This window comes from Aethalodelphis obliquidens, unplaced genomic scaffold, assembly GCF_003676395.1.
Source record: "Aethalodelphis obliquidens isolate GAN/ISIS:26980383/991018 unplaced genomic scaffold, ASM367639v1 scaffold17, whole genome shotgun sequence".
Taxonomy (NCBI): domain Eukaryota; kingdom Metazoa; phylum Chordata; class Mammalia; order Artiodactyla; family Delphinidae; genus Aethalodelphis; species Aethalodelphis obliquidens.
This window is the reverse complement of record NW_020837961.1, coordinates 20825236-20846282: the sequence shown is the minus strand read 5'-3', so window position 1 is coordinate 20846282 and position 21047 is coordinate 20825236. Positions and strand designations below refer to the sequence as shown.

At 44.1% G+C, this 21047-nt stretch overlaps 1 protein-coding gene across 3 annotated transcripts in view; it reads left to right on the top strand.

Annotated features, from left to right (window-relative positions):
* The window catches only part of TBC1D9 (TBC1 domain family member 9), a 105330-nt gene that overhangs the window by 70042 nt on the left and 14241 nt on the right, over positions 1–21047 (top strand). For 2 of the 3 annotated variants that reach the window (XM_027117045.1, XM_027117046.1), the window contains 9 exons: positions 3807–4013; positions 4917–5087; positions 5705–5855; positions 9294–9508; positions 11542–11659; positions 12782–13067; positions 13566–13695; positions 17400–17498; positions 17672–17740. In XM_027117045.1, the coding sequence (XP_026972846.1) occupies positions 3807–4013; positions 4917–5087; positions 5705–5855; positions 9294–9508; positions 11542–11659; positions 12782–13067; positions 13566–13695; positions 17400–17498; positions 17672–17740 (1446 nt within the window). Of the gene's footprint in view, positions 1–3806; positions 4014–4916; positions 5088–5704; positions 5856–9293; positions 9509–11541; positions 11660–12781; positions 13068–13565; positions 13696–17399; positions 17499–17671; positions 17741–21047 lie in introns of those variants that run through there. The other variant, XM_027117047.1, reaches the window with a different exon arrangement.

The window sequence follows — 21047 nt, the reverse complement described above, 5'->3', positions numbered from 1 at the left end:
TCAGTCCTAATCCCACCCTTCGAAGACGACGATGTTGACATTCCGCTGTACAGCTTTTCAGGCTTTCTGTACATTGCTGTGTATATGTCATTTATATTATTTAGATATAAAACATAAAGAATTTTTATTTTTTTCTTAATTCCCTTAACAGTGGGTGTACACTAAACTTTTCCCCGTATCATAAAATTTTCTTTTACCATGTAACTTCTAGCGACTGCATATTATTCCATTAATGGATATGTATAATTTATTGCTTCTTTTTAGGTTACCTGTGCTTGGACCTTTGCATTGTTTTTAGTTTTCTCCCAATCATATGTATAATTTTCCTTAAGTGATAAGTTCCTAGAAGTTTAATTGGTGGATCAAAAAGAATGCAAAATGTTAAGCAATTGAAAAATCTAGTTCTCCTTCTTATAGGGTGAACTAAGTGGTATTATAACACATTTGGAGGCCAGGAATTGTTGGGAGTGAATTCTGAGATGGATAAATTCATCAGGACTTACAATTGGCTCTGAAAGGCATTTCATGACTTTTTCCAGCAAACTTTGTCTTAGGGAGTTACTAAACTCTGTGTGTGTGTGTGTGTGTGTGTGTGTGTGTGTAGTGTAATTGACATATTAGTTTCAGGTGAACAAAGTAGTGATTTGATATTTGTATATATTATAGAATGATCACCACGATAAGTCCAGTTAACACCTATCACCAAGGCTGCTCTACTAAAAATTTTCTTCATCAAGTACTACCTGAACATAGTAAAGCAGAGTGACCTGGACTGGCTAGGGAAACCCATCCTGGGATTAAGAATGTACCGTGAATGTGTCATTTATGAATCTGAGTGAATCATCACTTTGTTTATCCAGAGAGAACTCAGGAGCAGAGAGGGGCTGGGAGCTGCTGTCCAGACGTCTTCTCTCCTGTTCCCCACCTCCCGGTTTGGTCCAGGTGCTCTGTGTACATTTTAGTGTGATTTATAATAGGATGGTGAGAGTTCGGGGGAATTAAGAGAATAGTGGTTCATGTCCTCAGCCCACCTTCTGCTTGCTAGTTTTCCCCAGCAGGCGGTAGCGCAAAGATCATTCAGTCATATTTCAGGGTAAGTCAGAAGAGGGACAATGGTAGAGGTAGCATTTAAAAATAAAGTGTGTTGGGCTTCCCTGGTGGCGCAGTGGTTGAGAGTCCGCCTGCCGATGCAGGGGACACGGGTTCGTGCCCCGGTCCGGGAAGATCCCACATGCCGCGGAGCGGCTGGGCCCGTGAGCCACGGCCGCTGAGCCTGCACGTCCGGAACCTGTGCTCCGCAACGGGAGAGGCCACAACAGTGAGAGGCCCGCATACTGCAAAAAAAAAAAATAATAAAGCGTGTTGTGGTTGGAGGATGCAGCTTTAAAGAAATGCTCAATGAGACAGCAGTGCCCTGTCCTTTAACCTGATGAATCGCTGAGATATATTCATGGTAAATCCCGAACCTCGACTAATGGAAGAAGCAAAGGACTTAATGTAATTTTTATTACCTCTAGGTATGATAATGACAGAAAAACACTAGGACGAGGCTCCCACCCTCCATCCAGGTCTGTTTGAGGTGGTGTGTCTGTGAACTGAGTTAAGCTGATTGATGAGCAGGACCCTCCGTGGGAACACTGCATCCTCCTTGGAACGGCTACTTTTAGGATTGTGTAGACTAGGAATTGTTGTTTTATTTAACTTTTTATAAATAAGTAGAAATATTGACTGGAGATTGTTAATATATATTCTACATACAGACTTAAGGTAGACCAAATCGATACGTGTTAAATGTTTACACAGAATCATATTGCTGTAGATTTTATAGAAATTACTGAGGCAGCAAAGCAGGAGGATAAAGTGAAGTCATCGGGGTCCTCATTAGAGATTCCAGATAAAGTCTCTCTTTTCTTTCAATTATAAATTACCTTGTAAGTGTTCCGTATGACACACCAAGATTTGATTAAATTTGATCTATTTTATAACCCAAGTTGGTAACGAAAATGTGTCTCATTATTCTGTAGAATATTCAGATATAGCTGTTGCCCGTTCCTGGTGGCACAAAGCTTATGGGGTAGAATTCTACTAGAACTCGTTTGCCAGTGAAAAATAGGTTGTAACCCGTGGGAACCTCCCTAGGTTTTCTGAGAGAGCTTTCTTGCTGTCTCTGTATTCGTGATTCTGCTAGATACAGGACTTTCCACTTTGACTCCATCACGATGCACATGATGTCTGTGTTTTAGGCAGAGGACTTGAACCATTAATTCCCTTGACATCTGTCATTTAATCTCAGATGCCTGGTGACTAAAAGAATCAAAAAATCTACTGAGAGAAAAGGAAGTTTTTATCAGTCTTTTAAAATAAGCGTGTTTAACACATGTCTGAAGTGTTATGGGAAAATCCTTTTCATGATAAAGAAGTTGGGTTTCTTTCCCCCAGTTTCTCTAGCTTCTTTTGCATTGAGGGAGAAAAAACACTTTTATGTGTAACTCCAGGTATCTCGGAGATTCCTTTAAAAAAGTGTAAGTATATATCTAACTTGTACATATTTATGAAGTCTGAGAACAGAAGACAGGTCCTGCAATTTTTTCCCTTTTTGGACCCCAGTAATATCTGTTTGCACTTGGGACCATGCAACTTTTTAGGCAATTCCAAGAAGTTCCTTAGCCTTGAAGGGGAGAAAAGTTTTTAAAGTTCTGCTTGGGAGGAAATGTATTTCACATGAAAATGCTGATGAAGAGGTTGAAGTTGAACCTGTCTAGACTGCTTACATGTGGAAATGAAGAAGGGAAAGAAACTTAACTCTACAGAGTCAGAGCTGCTGCAAATAAACCATTTATCTAGGGCTGACCTTGAGATCTTCTTCCTAATGTGCTAAGAAAAAAGTTGGAATGCATTTATCCTAGTTTCCAGTTGATGAAAATCGTATTATAAGCCACCAAATATATGTCGTCATTTCAAAGCTAAAACACATGCCCCTGTTTCCTACTTTTCTCCTGACATGGTAGACTTACTTCACCACACATGGTATGCGCGCGCGCACGCACGCACGCACGCACACACACACACACACACACACACACAGTCAGCCAATGCAGATGGGGTTGCAGTTAAGCTGTTTATGTCATGTCTGTTCAGAATCGAGCCTTTAAAACTTTGAAGTGGCAAGAGGTGAGGGGTGCAAAGCCCTGGAGTCTAAATGAGATGTTTGAAGGATTGGTGGTGTTTTGAAAGCCATCCCCACGTTAAGCTGGTAAAAGGGCCCAGTGTCATCGGTTGTTTCTGTCTCTTACAGATGAAGCAACAACTAGGAGTCTTCCCTCTTATGGTTCCATTAAATTTTAATGAAAATCAAAGAATTCCTTTACAACAAGGTTTCTCAACCTTGGCACTATTGGCATCTTGGGCCGGACTTTGATGGGGGCGGGCTGTCCTGGGTCCTGTGCACTGCAGGATGTTTTAGCAGCATCCCTTCCTCTACCTATGAGATGCCAGTGGTACCCTCCACTCGTGACTACTAGAAGTGCCTCTAGATGTTGCCAAATGTCTCCTGGGGGGGCAAAAATCCCTCTCGGTTTATAACTACTAACTTAGAAAGACCAGTAAGATGATTCCAGCTCCAGTTTGATTTGTTACGAGCTGTTTTATTTTATTGGAACAGGACTAAAGAATCTCAACTTGCCTCAATAAAATAGAGGAGGTTTCTACAGAGATTTAAGAGTGTTGTGTTCTTTTCAGTGCTACTCAGAGGTTGCTGTCGGATAATCCCTGGAAAATAATACTCTTGGTGTCCTGTTTCTTTTCAGGTGACGATTGTAGAAAAGGCAGACAGCTCCAGCGTGCTCCCCAGTCCTTTATCCATCAGCACCAAGAACAGGATGACCTTCCTGTTTGCCAATTTGAGAGACAGAGACTTTCTAGTGCAGAGGATCTCTGATTTCCTGCAACAGACGACCTCCAAAATATACTCGGACAAAGAGTTTGCAGGAAGCTACAACAGTTCAGATGATGAGGTCTGTGGAAGGCACCTGCAGGTGTTTTGGTTCATCTTCTTACTCTTCCCCGGGGGTGTTCACCTCCCTGTCTGTTAGTCTGATCTTGAAGCTTTGCAGCTGTGCTAAGATGAACCACCTACTCTGATGTCTAGAGTAGTATCTCATTTAAATCTCATGGAGTTTATGTTTGGGATCATAGGGCCGGACAGAATCTTAGAGATCATCTGGTCTATCCCTCTTCTTTCACTGTTGAAAGCATTATTAAGTAATTTGTCCTGGTTACATAGCAAGTGACTCTGGTCTATATAAGTGACCTTGTTGGGAATGGTACAGAGGTCACTCAGAACTGAAATACAACATCATTATGATGATTTGATATGATAAAATACGAATTGTATCCCTATTGAATTAAGCCCTAGACATCCAAAGAACTGGAGCCCTGACAGATATGTAATTAGCTCAAGTGAGAGAGCAACATACTAGCAGCGAAAATACATGGCAAAAATGGTGAGCTCACGAGTAACATGCCTGCCCCCGTCTTCCTGCTCCAAGCTTCTGTAGGCATTTCTGAGGCACCAGAAGCTAGAGAGGAGGTGAGGGAGGTGATCCCATTAGCAGTTGATTCAACCACATCATGCTTTGCATGCATACTAATCAGAGAGACATGTGGCCAACCAGTTTGTTGTAAAAATGCATCTAAAATACAGAGGAAACCTATTTTGGGCATTGAAGCTCTGTGGCCCATGACCCCATCTAATCCCCATCAAAGTGCTGGTTTGCTGCCTTTCTCCTATTTTGTCACATCACAAGAAACCTCTTAGGAACCATGACGTAGCTATCGATGTCTGTCCAGAGGACGCTGAAGAAGTAGATTCTGTAGCCAAAATGGTTCCAGCATCTTGTTGCTCTCTGCATCGGCAGGTGTATTCTCGGCCCAGCAGCCTCGTTTCCTCCAGTCCCCAGAGAAGCACGAGCTCCGATGCTGACGGTGAGCGCCAGTTTAACCTCAATGGCAACAGCGTCCCCACGGCCACACAGACCCTGATGACCATGTATCGGCGGCGGTCTCCCGAGGAGTTCAACCCGAAATTGGTGGGTGCCGCCTCCTCTTGCCCGGAACTTTCTATATTAGAACAATAACGTTGAAAAAATCTTTTTAAGTAAAAGTAAACTCATCAACATGTCAATAGATATTTTCCTACAAGTAAAGGATATTTTGTTGAAGAAACACAGATGACATATAAATATAACATATAATGACATAGTTATATGTCATTGGGTTTCAGAGTGGCTTCATCATGGAAGGAGATGTTCTAGAGGGTACAGCTGACCTTTTTTGGTCTTGTTTTTAACTATTGTATAAGTCAGCCAACAAATAAGTACGTCATGTCTCAGGCCACGTTTAAAAGACATCCACTGTTTCACTTGGAGGTATAGACATAAAGCCATACATATCATTTGCATTCTGCTGACTCATCTCAGGTAAGTACAATTCTGACTCTAGGACAGAAAATTTCGTGGCAGATCCACGGGCATACATGTGTCATATCCGGCAAGGACTCGAGAAAATCTGAGTTCTTTGTTCTCCTGAATTCTGTCCAGAACTTAACTGCTCCGTTCACCAGGGAAAGTTCTGACCTTCCATCGAACTTGTCCTAACCGTTGTCGAAGTACGTTGGGATGTAGTGCTGCTTCATTATCCCTTTCAGGCCAAAGAGTTTTTGAAAGAGCAAGCCTGGAAGATTCACTTTGCTGAGTATGGGCAAGGGATTTGCATGTACCGCACGGAAAAGACACGGGACCTGGTGCTGAAGGGCGTACCCGAGAGCATGCGCGGGGAGCTCTGGCTGCTGCTCTCAGGTATGGCTGGGCTCGGGGTGGGAGCTGGGGACCCCGGGGCTGCCCTTCCGCCTTCCATCGTGCATCAGGGCTCTTCCAAATATGTCACCCCCTGATTCAGTGCTAGATCACAGTTCCTTGCCAGAGTGTTGACTTCCCTCAGTAAAAATACAGGACACGTATTCAACAGACCAGACGTTGAAGATACCATCCCTCGAGTCCTCGTAACCTCTTCTGTTCCTTCACTAACTCTATTTAGGATAAAACGGAGACCGAAGAAAAAGAGTGTAATTCTTTGTGATTCTTGGAGTCCTTTCTGTCCTTTCCCAGCTGTGTCAGCTTCATTGAGGCTGTTTAAGTGTGGCACTCCGTCAAAGTCTGCGTTGGGATGGGGGAGCAGGTAGAAATGAAGGAATAGAAGAAGCTTCTCCTTGATTTTTGCCACCTCTTGAATTTGCTGGTTATCACTGGAGACCAGGAAGAGAGGCCAGAATCAGCCCTGGGAACGAAAGCCTTCCTGGATCATACACTCCAAGCTGGAGATGCCGGGAAGGACAGAGGGGGACGCGTCCTGGACCCATGGGAAAGCTGTGTCCATCCTCACTGGCCCACTGCCAGGCTCATGCCCAAATACAACACTGTCAGGTTAAACCTTTGAGCCCTGCTACAGAAGCCAGAGGTCCTTCGGGCTAAGCCCATCCTTCCTCCCAGACTAAGCATCCGGTGTATGCCAGGGATCTATTCTGTCACAAACATCAGAGCATTCCTTTGGGTGTCACCAGTCTTTAATATATAAATCAGTTACTTTATCTGGTTAGAAGCTTGAAATGTAATCGTCTTAAATAGGCCCATGTGAAAAGTTTTATTTGAATGTAAGGTGATCTGACACAAGCACTAGTATCAAAACCTTTTATTTTAAAAATGACATTAAAATTAAAAGCATAAGAAAACCTTTGAAAAAAATAACACCTGTAGCTCTTTCTAAAAGTGGATATAAATGACAGTTGCCTATAATGAGATATATCTCAGAAGTAGGGGGATAGAATCCTGAAAAATAATTGGTTTTATCTGTTTCATGTAAAACTAGTTTGTTCTATCCTCATTTACACGTCTTGTTTTTCATTTGCTTTACATACAGCAGCCATAGCTCCTCATTTAGAAACCCAAATTTGAGTCAAATCATTTCTAGTTACCAGTCCAGCCCAAGAAGATCCTTACCATCCAGTCTGCTGTCTTTCTTGTGTGTGGCGAACAGGTCACCTTGACAACCTGATTCAGATCGCTGACAGAGTAAACAAAAAATTCCATTTTCATTTTATTCAAATTGGAAGTTATTTACAGCCACATTTTAGATGAAAATGAAACACGTTAGCCGCCGGGGAAACAGCATACGACAGTCCACAGCCTTGTTATAAAGACACATTCAGAGTTAGACCCAGCGTTTTCTTTAACTGTGATGGGCTATGTGAGGCCAAAGGGTGATGTGGTCTACACACCATCTCTGTTGGGTAGAGAACTGAGCCCATATTTCCACCCAGTGCACAGGGCGTGGGGTTCATACGGAGGCCAGCCCACCCACGGGGAGAGCCCAGCCCCCAGCAGGGGAGCCCCGCCTGAGTCCTGCCCTGCTTCCCATAACTCTTAGGACCACTGTACCAGGGCCTGGCTCTCTGTACCCACTGAAGTGAGGTGCAGGCCAGATGGCAAGAAATCCTTGCAAATCTCCCTTGAGAAGAGAGCCAAAGCCAATGTTAAGTTGCCGTCAACCAGACTGCCTTTCCAGGGCAAGTGTGAGTGATGAGGCTGGCTCTCTGGGTGACCCCCTGTGGCAAGGACTGGGTCAGCCCAGGGTTCTAATTTCTAATCAGTGAAACGCAAATCAGTTTACCCTGTCGTTAAATACGTGTGTGTGTATAGTGTATATATATATATCTATTCATTATATAATATGTACATATATGTATGTGTATTTTTATCTGTATATATTTATGTATGTGTGTGTATGTATATATAATTTATACTTAGGTAAATTATATTTAACTAGATTTAGATTCAAATGTTTGCATCCAGAGTTTTTCTGCCTTTAAGAATCATAAAATGCAAATATCTCAAAGCAGTCATTCTCACCCACCTCTCCATCGTCATCCCCAGCACTGAGGAACTCCCCTCCGTAGCAGTGGCTCATCACTGCCGGGAATACCCTCCCCACCCCCTGCAATTCTAGAAATCCTCCACATGTCCTAATACTTCCTCCAACCGTTCAGTATGGCTGTTTGTGAGCCCTTCAAAGCGTATGCGTTAGCAAACAGTTTTCAAACTTATTTTGAGAAGCAGACCCTCCTTTTTCAAGTGAAATCCTAAGGAAAACCCCAATAAAATACAAGCAAAGCTGCTTGGTTGAGGGAGGGGAGGCCGGCGAGGCCTCAGTTCGGCTTTCTCTGCCCACTTCCCTTTTTTTCTCTGAGAAGCCCCTCAGGATCGTCTGTGGAAGTTCCTTGGAACACAGTTTTTTAGGTTGGAAACCTCTATCTTAGGGAGGTTTTTTTTTTGTTAATTCATCATTATTACTTTTTTTATTGAAGTATAGTTGATTGTGTTAGTTTCAGGTATACAGCATAGAGATTCAGTTATCTTTTTTCGGATTTTTTTCATTAAGGTTATTACAAGGTATTGAATATAGTTCCCTGTACTATACAGTAAATCCTTGTTGCTTATTTATTTTATGTATAGTAGTTTGTATCTGTTAGTCCCATCCTCTTAATTTGTCCCTCCCCCATTCCCTCTCCCCTTTGGTAACCATAAGTTTGTTTTCTGTGTCTGTGACTCTGTTTCTGTATTGCATATACATTCATTTGTATTATTTTTTAGATTCCACATATAAGTGATATCATATAGTATAGGGAGGTGTTTTGTTTTGTTTTTTTTAATTTATTTTTGACTGTGTTGGGTCTTCGTTGCTGCATGCAGGCTTTTCTCTAGTTGCAGTGAGCGGGGGCTACTTTTTGTTGCAGTGCGTGGGCTTCTTATCGTGGTGGCTTCTCTTGTTGTGGAGCATGGGCTCTAGGCAGGCAGACTTCAGTAGTTGTGGCTCATGGGCTCAGTAGTTGTGGTGCACGGGCTTAGTTGCTCCGCAGCAGGTGGGATCTTCCTGGACCAGGGCTCAAACCCATGTCCCCTGCATTGGCAGGCGGATTCTCAACCACTGCGCCACCAGGGAAGCCCCTGTAGGGAGGTTTTTAAACAGCCGCTTACTATGGAGTGAGAAGAGGGAAGGAGGACAGAAGTGAATTTACAATCTGGCCGTGATTGCAGCAGACATGTCATCATGGGATTTCATAATTATCTCGCCAGTGTCCTTTGAGGGGAAGGAAGGTGAAGAGTCTGGGTCAGTCAGCTGTGGTTACAGACCAAGGGCGGGGCTTCCGCTTTCTGATGTTGTGTCTGTTGGGTATTTCCCAGGTGCTATCAACGAGAAGGCCACGCATCCCGGGTACTATGAAGACCTCGTGGAGAAGTCCATGGGGAAGTACAACCTTGCCACGGAGGAGATTGAGAGGGACCTGCACCGCTCCCTCCCAGAGCACCCAGCTTTCCAGAACGAAATGGGCATCGCTGCTCTGAGGAGAGTCTTAACGGCTTATGCTTTTCGAAATCCTAACATAGGGTATTGCCAGGTGAATGTCACAGAGGGGTGAGACTTTAAAAAAATGTTTTATTAGCCAGTAAGTAATGAGAAAGGCGTTATGGTTAAGAGAACTATTACCGCACCAGGGTCTCTCGACCTTGGTACTGTTGACATTGTGGACTGAATAATTTTTTGTGTGGGACGGTCCTGTGCTTTGTAGGATGTTTAATAACAATCCTGTTGAATAACACGTTTAATAGCATCTACCCACTAAACGCCAGTAGAGCTCCCCAACTGTGACAACTAAAATGTCTGTGGACGTTGATAAATGTCTCTAAGAGAGCGAAATCTCCCTGAACTGAGAACCACTGCACTGAGGTTCTCAGCCGGGGGACAAGAGTGCCCTTTCTGGATCCACCACCATCTGGTGACCTAGGTGGTCACTAGCTGTTTCTGAGCAGGCCTGGGCACCAGGCCTGGACTCTAGGTTCCACAGGACTCTTGCTCTGCATCTCCTAAGCAACTAACGTCCTTGAGAATGTAACGTTTACATGCTATGGTTATATTTTAAGGCACTTTAAAATAAATGCTTAATTCAGTATAAAAAAATGTTGCCCATATACCCACTACAATTATCTCTTATACTAGGTACAGATACCACAATTTGGGAAGCTCCTAGATAACGTCCTTAGATGTAAAGGCGACGTACATACTCAGAGAGACCTTCCGTGACCATCTAGCTAAAAGATAAAGCAGGCTTAATTCCTTTACACCTCGACACAAACATACACACACACACAGAGCACAGGTCTCCCTGTACCACATGTTATCTTTTTGATAGCACTTAATTTAAATATACATCCAAATTGATTAATCAACCTTTACGTCTTTATTCTATCTCTCTGACCCCAGCATTTGTGCCCTGTGAGACTTGTCACCACTGTGTCCCCCCTTCCCCAATATTTAGTCCAGAGCCTGTTACCAAGTAGACCTTCGAAAGAACTTACCTTGACTGAATGACTAAGGCACTAACCATGACCATGATCGTGGGCTAGGCAGGTGAATTCTCAAGTAGAATTTTACTAATTTCACTTGGGAAGCTATTGAGTAAGGCTTACAAGAAAGAGCCTATTAGACCAAAATTCCTTTTTTTAAAAAAAATTAATTAATTTTGGGCTGAGTTGGGTCTTCATTGCTGTGCACGGGCTCAGTAGTTGTGGTGCACAGGCTTAATTGCCCCATGGCATGTGGGATCTTCCCGGACCAGGGCTCAAACCCGTGTCCCCCGCATTGGCAGGTGGATTCTTAACCACTGCGCCACCAGGGAAGTCCCCAAAATTCCTTTTTTGACATTTATATTGTTGAAGCCTAATGAACACTTACTGGTTTCTAGAAGATCAAAAGAAGTACAGGAGTGAGTTCCCTTCTAATATAATAGAGTTCATATTTATCTTTTGATCTTCCTCTTTTTAATTAAGAGGACATTAAAGTAGTTGAGCCTTGAGTGGTTGTGAGCTATCTGATAATATCTTTTAATAAAGTAGGTTACTTTAGAATAAAATCCCTGTTACTTATCACTACCATCCTTATCCAGATGGAAATAATGGGCGAGGACTCCAACTTTGAAAGGTTTCATTGTTCCCCGAGGAGAGTTTCAAGCCATGTTTACTTAGTTTAGACACAATTATGGAAGAATTAAAAAGGAAATAGTTACCTCTCTGAATTAAGGATTAAAAACACCGAGATTTTTTAACAGGTTAAAAGCTTTGTCAAATAGCCTTTGGACCAAGTTTTTTTGAATGAGGGTTTGTGTGCATGGGGGGTGAATATTGGTGTTCATGGAGGCTGTTAACAGGCTCAAGGACTAAGGGCTTTTACATTTTTAAAGAGTTGGAAAGAAGACAAAACTTGGAAGAATATGTGTGTGTACTTGCAAAGCCTTTAAAAATTTATTATCTGTTTTTTTAAGGAAAAAGTATGCTGGCCCCTGTGGGACTAACTCAGTCATTTTTCAGGTTAACAAAATTGCTTGTATGTTAAAATGTAAAATGTGTTTGATGACATCTTCTTTCATCCCTTTAGGCCATGAACATTGTCACATCAGTGCTGCTGCTTTATGCCAAAGAGGAGGAAGCTTTCTGGCTGCTGGTGGCTTTGTGTGAACGCATGCTTCCTGATTACTACAACACCAGGGTGGTTGGTATGTGAGGATGCAGTTAACATTTTAACCCTTATCTCATCAGGAAAATGTTTCTAGAACCGGGATACCAGCTGGAACCCCATTTCCAGTCACCATTGGTCAAAAGAGTTTCAGACTACTGCAGCTTTCTAAGATGCGAATGAGAGGGCTTGAATCAATATAGATTATACACAAAGGAGCCCCATGGAGCTTCTCCCCATGGAGAGAATACACGTGTCTCACTGTTTTAGAAAACACTCAATGTGGGTGTCAGTCTGTGCCATGTGAGAGCTACACCAAGCACACAGATCATCAACCCAAAAAGGTTTAACAGTTCTTTCATGAAGAGCATGGAATCTATGGAAAGCAGAAGTATTCAAAAACGGAGTGGGCAGAATAGCATATAAAAATGTATCCAGAGCTCAGTTTCTAAGGTATTTTTCACAACCGGTTTCATTGGAGAGCAAACAACGGTGGTGAGCATTTAAACAAATTATTGGTGTTTCTCCTTATAATCCCCTCCAGTGTTAGACATTCATTTTAGCAGGATAAGCTTTTCATTGCTAGTGTAGCAAAAGGTATGCGTTATGCTCCCCTCTTGTGTTCTGTTTTCATTTCTAAACTTTTGCACACTAATCTGACTCACTGGAAATACTCTCCAGAAATGTCCACAGCTGGAATGCTTTTAAATTGAAGAAGCAATTGTTTAGAGAAATGATTCCTATGTGGGGACCATGCATCTAGAGGAGCGATTTTTTTTTTTTTTAAAGCGTTTGCCAAGAAGTGAGGCTACTTAGATATACATTTCATGCCCAACCAAACGTCATGTTGCCAACAAAAAAAGTAATTGTGTGCCAGGAGAATTTTGTAAATTGACCTTTTCAACAGGCTTCAGAGTTCTCATGTTATTGCTCTTTTGTGGTAAAGAATCAGGAGAGGAAGACCCCCGAAAGAGACGATGTAGCCAGAACTCATCTGGTGACTTGGCTATGCTGACACCTTGGTCTAGTAACATAGTAATTAGAGTTCTGTCTCAGCAGCAGTTGTGAACTGGATTATTTTCGTCAAGCCATTGGGTTGGGTTCATTAGTGAGAAGGTGCAGTTGGTTGACCCATGGCCTTTTCCGTCCACCTCCACTGCAGGTGCCCTGGTGGACCAGGGTGTCTTCGAGGAACTTGCCCGGGACTATGTCCCACAGCTGTATGACTGCATGCAGGACCTGGGTGTGATTTCTACCATCTCCCTGTCCTGGTTCCTCACACTGTTTCTCAGCGTGATGCCCTTTGAGAGTGCAGTTGTGGTTGTCGACTGTTTCTTCTATGAAGGAATCAAAGTGATATTCCAGTTGGCCCTGGCTGTGCTGGACGCAAATGTGGACAAACTTTTGAACTGCAAGGACGATGGGGAGGCCATGACCGTTTTGGGAAGGTATTTCTCACTTTGAAAACTACCTTGGGGTTTTCTTCCCTGTACATTTTTTTTTTTTTGCCGCGCCACGCAGCGTGCGGGATCTTAGTTCCCCCTCCAGGGATCGAACCCAGGCCTCCTGCATTGGAAGCACGGAGCCTTAACCACTGGACCGCCAGGGAAGTCCTCTTCCCTGTACTTACCGTGTATCTTTTTCCTTGGTTTCACGAGTCTTAATTGGCCTGATGGTAATCATAATGCCCACTTTTCTCTGTGGCTGAGCATTTCTTTTCATATGCTTTGTCTTTAGAAGTGAAGGCAATCAACTCTACTTCAATTAAAAAAATAATACAATTTAAAAAAAAAGAAGTGAAGGAAATTTTATTCTGCTCTTAAGGAAATTTTAGTCTTTTGTTTTGATATGCAGAGTTTGCAGATAATGGGTGGACAGGTGTAAAGGGATTCCAGATTCATTGACTCTGGACCTCCCAGTGACTCCAGATTCATTTCTTCTTCCAGGTATTTGGACAGTGTGACCAATAAGGACAGCACGCTGCCCCCCATCCCTCATCTCCACTCCCTGCTCAGTGATGACGTGGAGCCCTATCCTGAGGTCGACATCTTCAGACTCATCAGAACTTCCTATGAGGTAGGTCACGTTCCCTGCCCGAGCATCACAGCACTCTTGAGTGCTCCGAGGGGCTCAGCTGGACGTGTGCCGCAGCTTCCGTTGCTAACCCAGGGGCGTCCCTGCTTCCCTCCGCCTTCTGAGGACTAGTTGCCAAAGCGAGCAGCTCCCTGCCAGCTGACGGCTTCGAGCTCCAGAGATGGACACTGAATGGATCTTATACCACAGAGCAATTGGCATGACCAGCTCAGGCCCTCCGGTTCTTGGCTTTGCCCACCCTGAAGCCTGATCAAGGAGCAGCTCCTATTCAACTCTGGGTGGGTTGAGGAGGGACTGTTGAAAGCAAGCGTGGGGAGGTTGACCTGCACAAATCAGCTCACTTCCCATGCTCATGCCAAGTCCTTAGGTCTTCTGGGAAGTACACAAGCCAATCCTCTTACATCCAAGACACACAGAATACTCTATACCATCCTAGAGAAGAACCAGAGTCCTAGGATTCCTCTAAAATTGCTTGGCCTGGGCGTGGGAGGGTGCCTCCTGGTCCATGATGACCCCAGATGTGGTCCTGAATCCCATAAAAGAACTAACGAGCGTCTAGAGGTGAAGGAACCACGGTCCTGTGTACCCCATAGCACTTGGGGTTTGTGGCGTCCCCCAGGACTCAGTGCCCATAACATCTCATGGTTTGTTCATCTCCTGATCATTAAGAAAGAGCATGAATGTTCCGCTCAGCACACTAGACCCTCTCCTGATGTTTTGGGATCGTATGACTGGCGACTGTCAGCACTTCAATTAGCAACAGCCTGGATATGGGAGAAATGGTGAGGAAAATCTCTCCTAAAGAGAACCAAAAATTTGGTGCTTTAAAAAAATCGGCATGGATCCAGACATCTTTTCAGAAATGTGTGTCCTTAACTCAGAATGGGAGAAAGACTAGTAATTTAGTATTTCAGAAAATTTTCATTGACACTCCATATATATTGAAAACAAAACATTTTTGGTATGTTTTAGAATCATAAAAGTAATGCAGGTTTATTGTAAAAAAATGTAGAAACTGTAGAAAAATATGAAAGAAAAAACCATATCCTGTGAGCATATTTCCCTCAAGTATGGGTTTTTTTTTTCGGTTTTTAAAAAAATTTATTTTAATTAATTATTTATTTTTGGCTGTGTTGGGTCTTCGTTGCTGCACGCAGCCTTTCTCTAGTTGTGGCGAGCGGGGGCTACTCTTCATTGCGGTGCGCAGGCTTCTCATTGTGGTGTCTTCTCTTGTTGCGGAGCATGGGTTCTAGGCGTGCGGGCTTCAGTAGTTGCGGCACACAGCCTCAGTAGTTGTGGTGCATGGGCTTAGTTGCTCCGTGGCATGTGGGATCTTCCCGGACCAGGGCTCGAACCCATGTCCTCTGCATTGGCAGGTGGATTCTTAACCACTGCGGCACCAGGGAAGTCTTCAAATATGTTTTTATTTTTTGCAACTTACACTTAAAAAATAAGTTTATACCAAAAAGTGTTTTGTACCATTCCATTTTTTACTTAAAATAGATCACGAGCATTCTCTGATATTTAATATATTGTTTGCAGGTTTTCGCAGATTCTTTTTAGCAGTACGCGGGCCTCTCACCGCCGTGGCCTCTCCCGTTGCGGAGCACAGGCTCCGGACGCGCAGGCTCAGCGGTCCTGGCTCACGGGCCCAGCCACTCCGCGGCATGTGGGATCTTCCCAGACCGGGACACGAACCCGCGTCCCCTGCATCGGCAGGCGGACTCCCAACCACTGCGCCACCAGGGAAGCCCCATAATGCATTTTTTAAAAAATCATTGCCCCAGGACTTTTGGGTAGTCCTCCGTCAGAAATTTTGGATGATTATTTTTCCAGAAAAAGAGCCCATGTGACTGAACGCAATAGTTATTATCATAGCTGTGGGTTGTTTTCCTAAAGGCATCCCCTGAAACCTTTATTTTAAAGAGAATTCTAGACCAAAGTAATAAAGCTTGGTATGTGGAAACTCAGCTTTGTTCTTGACAGCAGATAAGCTAAGGTCTTGTTGAGGTCAGCACTTGGCCCATTTTTAATGGGAAAGAGAGGAGAATGGAGACAAGACCAGGGCTGGTCTCCATTTCCATCCTGTCTGCCTGGTCCCTAATGGTGACTCTTAGGCTGCCAAATATCCTATCACAGGACACAGCAGCAGTTTCCTTCCTCTGCCTGAGAAGACAACCCCGTTTATTTATAGCAATGCCTACATTACCTGGCCTTTCAATACATGATGATTGGTTTTTTGTTTTCTCCTCTCTGCTTGGTGTCACTGCCCTGCTCATAAGTTTCCTTTGCCTTCCCAATGCCTTCTAGGCCATCCTAAAGAAAACACCACAAACACTTGCCTTTCTTTTTTTTTTTTTCCACCTATTAGATTGATGGTCCTCAATTCTGCCTGTGCATTAAAACGACTTAAAACAATTTTTAAGCCAAGCTTTTAAAAATATACATTCCTAGGCTCCATTCTAGACTTTGTATCTCTGGTAGGAGGCCTAAGAATAAATATTTTTTTAAAGTTCCCAGGTGATTCAAGAGCCCGGCGAGGGTTGAGAATCACTGCCCTAGATGCAGAATGGGGCCACTAGACACAGAGGCCCATTATAACCTGGTTATACGGCACAACACTGGTGTTCTGAAGCAGGCGACTCGTTGCTTTCTGTGCTTCAGGATAATTAGTCAGGAAAATAGAAAAGTAGGGAAAATACCGAAAGCACAGTCAGCCTTGAGATCCCTAGGTTGATGCCAGTTGGTCAGCTTTCTCCTGTCGAGTAGAGATGGTAACTTGATTCATAAATGCCGTGCTCATTGTGAAGTCCTACCGAGCCCCTCCTGGAAGGAATGGTATGGACAGTCTGAGAGACGGTTTTCTTCTGTGTGAGCCCCGAGTGCAGTTTTGTTAGATACACCGACGTAGAAGACAAAGTCCCGGCCTTCAGGTTCACCCATAGACTGAGATGAGCTTTCTGGAAGGCACAGGGCACTTTAATAAAAGACCTTTCAGCGGGCTTCCCTGGTGGCACAGTGGTTGAGAGTCCGCCTGCCGATGCAGGGGACGCGGGTTCGTGCCCCGGTACGGGAGGATCCCACATGCCGCGGAGCAGCTGGGCCCGTGAGCCATGGCCACTGAGCCTGCGCGTCCGGAGCCTGTGCTCCGCAGTGGGAGAGGCCACAACAGTGAGAGGCCCGTGTACCGGAAAAAAAAAAAAAAAGGTTGCTAGCCCTCAGTGTCTGCCAATGAGAGACAAATGCTATTGAGCTAGAGATCAGGACAGGAAGCCTCACTCCAACATTTCCTACAACCTCCCAGTTTAATAGTTAGCCTTATATACTTCCTTTCTTCCTGCCAAGAAAGTTCTTCGTTTAAAGCATTATTTCATCCACAAAGGGCCCTTGTAGGCTTATTTAACCCTCTCCTTCCCCCATGAACTGTTGATTTGAGGAAGCCTCATGTGGCTTTGAAATTTGGTTCAACTGTGAAGAAGCATGAGCATTTTTTGTTACTTATTTATGGTTGTTTAATGGCCTCCAAATAAACAAAGGCCATATAGTAAATAAAGGTATAGTCTAGGAGGCCTGTCATTTGGCAGGAAATTTCCCACTGGTATCAGGATTTATCTCCATCAGTCCTGCAGACATGATATCGGGTGCTTTAGCAGATTTCTCGAAATACCAATGTTGTTTTTTTCCAGAAATTTGGAACTATCCGGGCGGATTTGATTGAGCAGATGAGATTCAAACAGAGACTGAAGGTGATCCAGACACTGGAGGATACTACAAAACGGAACGTGGTGAGTCTTTTGAGAAATGGCATGTGACCTTCTTTCTCCATCCTTCCTCACACTCCTACCAACTCAAATTCCTGCTTGACAGACTGAAGATGATTTAAAACAAGAAAATCAGGAAGTTTCCCATTATGACATTTTTGAGTTCGTGAAATTCATTGTGTTTATTCTTCTTATAGGTACGAACCATTGTGACAGAAACTTCCTTTACCATTGATGAGCTAGAAGAACTTTATGCTCTTTTCAAGGTGAGTTTCAAAGAAAATTCATGTACATTCAGGGGAAAAAGGAGTTCACTTTAATAATTCAGTTAGTTCTAGATTTTTCTGTTAAATTATGAAGGGACAGCTTGAGTGTCAACATGCATAAATAGGAAGATAGAGCTGAGAGTGTAAAAATAGAGTACTTAATATAAAAAATAAAGATATAACTCATTTAAATTGATGTTTTAGCTTTCTTCCACTTCATATAATATTTTAGCTGTTTCCTTGGTCTTAAGAAAATAGGGCGTTACTTTATAATTCTCACTGGAACGATGGCAATCAAGTTTAAATTCTTCCTGAGACTCTTGTAAATTGCAATTTCCTATATTAATCTATATTAAAGCACTCTTAAAAAGAGATATGTAGCTAGAATAAGAATAAAGCTGCTCAAGGGCTTCGCTGGTGGCGCAGTGGTTGCGAGTCCGCCTGCCGATGCAGGGGACACGGGTTCGTGCCCCGGTCCGGGAAGATCCCACATGCTGCGGAGCGGCTGGGCCCGTGAGCCATGGCCGCTGAGCCTGTGCGTCCGGAGTCTGTGCTCCTCAACGGGAGAGGCCACAGCAGTGAGAGGCCGTGTACCACAAAAAAAAAAACCAAAAAAACCCAAGAATAAAGCTGCTCAAATGTCTAAGGAAAAGCTTAGTTGTTAAATTTCTGCAATTTTCCTTTCTAAGTCAGCCCATACCAATCTTGATCCTCAATAAGAAAATATTATGTCAGTAAATAAAGCAGTATAGAATGGTTTTTCTTCCAGAAAAAATACTTCTTTCATAACTGTCATTACCAACATTGTAAAAATGTAGCAATTGCCGAGAAAAAAGTTTTAAAAGATGCCTTTTATGTGGGTACCGATTTTATCACAATCTTTAATTGGCTAGCTTCTTGTGTACAGAGCCTTTTACTCCCAGAACTAAGGAAGACGGTTGAGGACTGCAAAGATATTACAGGAACGAACATAAAGGGACAAACGTAAAGATCTGAGTTGGACACTAATAGATCTTAGGATCAGACAAAGTGAGAGCTGGGAATATTTTTGCAAATGTTCCCGCTTTGCCTGTTAGCTACTGGAGGCACCACCGTTTTATTTCCTTTTGTCTCACTGGTGCCTAGTTTAGTGTCTCTCCCCACTAGGTGTTCCAAACATGTGTGTTGAATACATAGGTGAATTAGTGATCAGTTTTCCATCTAGTATAATCTCTGCGTGCTTCTGGGGCCGGCAGAGAGAGGTTGATGGCTTTGTGCAGCCCAGCAGCATGACCAACAGAGTGGACAACTGCGTCCCCACCAGGCTGCCTTCAGCACTTGACGGCGAAGTGTCTAGCCTGTGCCATCTCGTTCGTGTTTTATTCAGACACGTAAAGCGTGGTGCTCCGCGTCCGTTGGTTTTCCGTAAGGAGGGAGTCCCTCTTCGTTCGTTAAGCAAAAACTACAGTGATCCAACTTGGATCAAAACAAGAAGATACAATGATCCAGTTGAGATCAGACTTTCAAAGGATACTGAGGACTGGAAGAAATCTGCTTCACAGGGTGGTGCTGGTAGGACCAGGATTTGGGGTAACTAAATGGAAGCGGGAGTAGCAGCTGGAGGCGGCAAGACCGTGCACAGATAATGGGAAGCGCTATAACATTAGAAAGAGGAGCTGACTCTGGGGCACACCGGGAAAACGAAGACCAGGGCTGGTTGTGCAGAAGTCCAAGATCCAGAGATCACTGAAGACACAGAGACAGGGGTGCCCTTGTCTTCTTACCCGGGCACCCCTGCACTCTCTGGTCTGTGCACCTCCAGGTACCAGGTGTGTCGTTTGTACACCGAGGATATTGCCTGAAGAAAGCTTTCTTTACACTCCAAAACCCTGCCCTAAGTGTGTGTTGACAAACACGAGTTCCCCAAGTCTGCCGAGCGCCCCAAGAGAGAACCCGAGACCCTTGGCTGGTGTCAGGAATGGGAAGGACTCTCGGGTGCTGTGGAACCCAAGACAAAGACTTCAGTTACCGACTCTTTCTTGAGTCTTTTGAAGACTTTCATTGGCTTTAATTCATCTGAACGAACGTTTATTGAGGCATGACTGTGTCAGACACGCTGCCAGACTCTTAGTCCTTTAAAAAGCCAATTTCTGGGGGGTTTCCTTCGGATACAAAGGAGAGAGACATTTGTCTCCCACGGAGCATTCTGCCTTGGGCTTTGGGCTAAAACTTGGTAGAAAAAGGTGAAAGGCCACCACCCTGAGGCAGATTTGATGGAAAATGTGGTTCAGGGCCCCTATGCCTTAGTTTCTCTTGAACTCTTTCTAAATTAGTCCTTTTTCAATCTCGGGTCCCTAGTGCCCAAATGATGGAGTAGGGGGGCTCATCAAAGAAGAGCGTCATGGTCTGCATGGCTTGTCGTTTCCTGAAGGTTGTGAGCACGGTGAAAGTGTCTGCACCACATTCAGGCCTGCTTCCAGAGGAACGTGAGCGCTTTAGTTAGGAGGAAGTGCTTTGGGTAACCTTCATCCACTGACGAAGTTCCGGTAAAGAGGACCCTTCCTGGGGATGTATCACCAACACAGTCCCACCCAGAGGGCTGCTGGGCATCACTTCAGTGCAGTCCCTCGGACCCTCCTCTCCCTGATGTCACCACCATCACCACTCCTCCCAAGCCCCGCCCCCATCTCCACCCACAGCGCCAGTGCAGCCCCGAAGCCTGGTGGACCTGACACACTTCCTTTATTCTCCCGAGGCTGCCCTGCAGAAACCTCTCCTTCCTCCTCTCTTGCCTACTCTCACTCCGCTCTTTTTGGGTTTATTAGCTACAATTCCCAGCAAACAGTGAGGACAAAGACATTGGTCCTCTTTGCTCCGTTCTAAGTGAGAACAACACTGAAGTACTACGCACTCACCACTGACTCTCCCTTCTCAGAACCCCTAGGCAGGGGGAGGGGGAGATCTGTTTTGTCAGTGCCTTTTGCTATTGCAATATTTATATATGCTTATAATGAAATACTCAGTACAACAGAGAATAAAGTAAAAAATAAAGTCTCCCTCTGGATGCCCCTCCCATCTCCCCAGGCTACCATTCAGTGCTAACTGTAAATGTCTACATACAGGAGAGCTGGGGTGTTCCGTACTGGCCTTTCTATTAGATGTTTTTTCTTTGCGGTCTTCCTAGAATGGGCGTATATTTCTACCAGAATCAATATGACCTCCTGAATAAAGAGGCAGCCTTCTTTCCAAGGACAGAAACAAGAAGCCTTTTGTTGTGTCTCTGTTCTCCTCACCCTAGTGGTTCCTACTCATAATTTCCCTGGAGCTA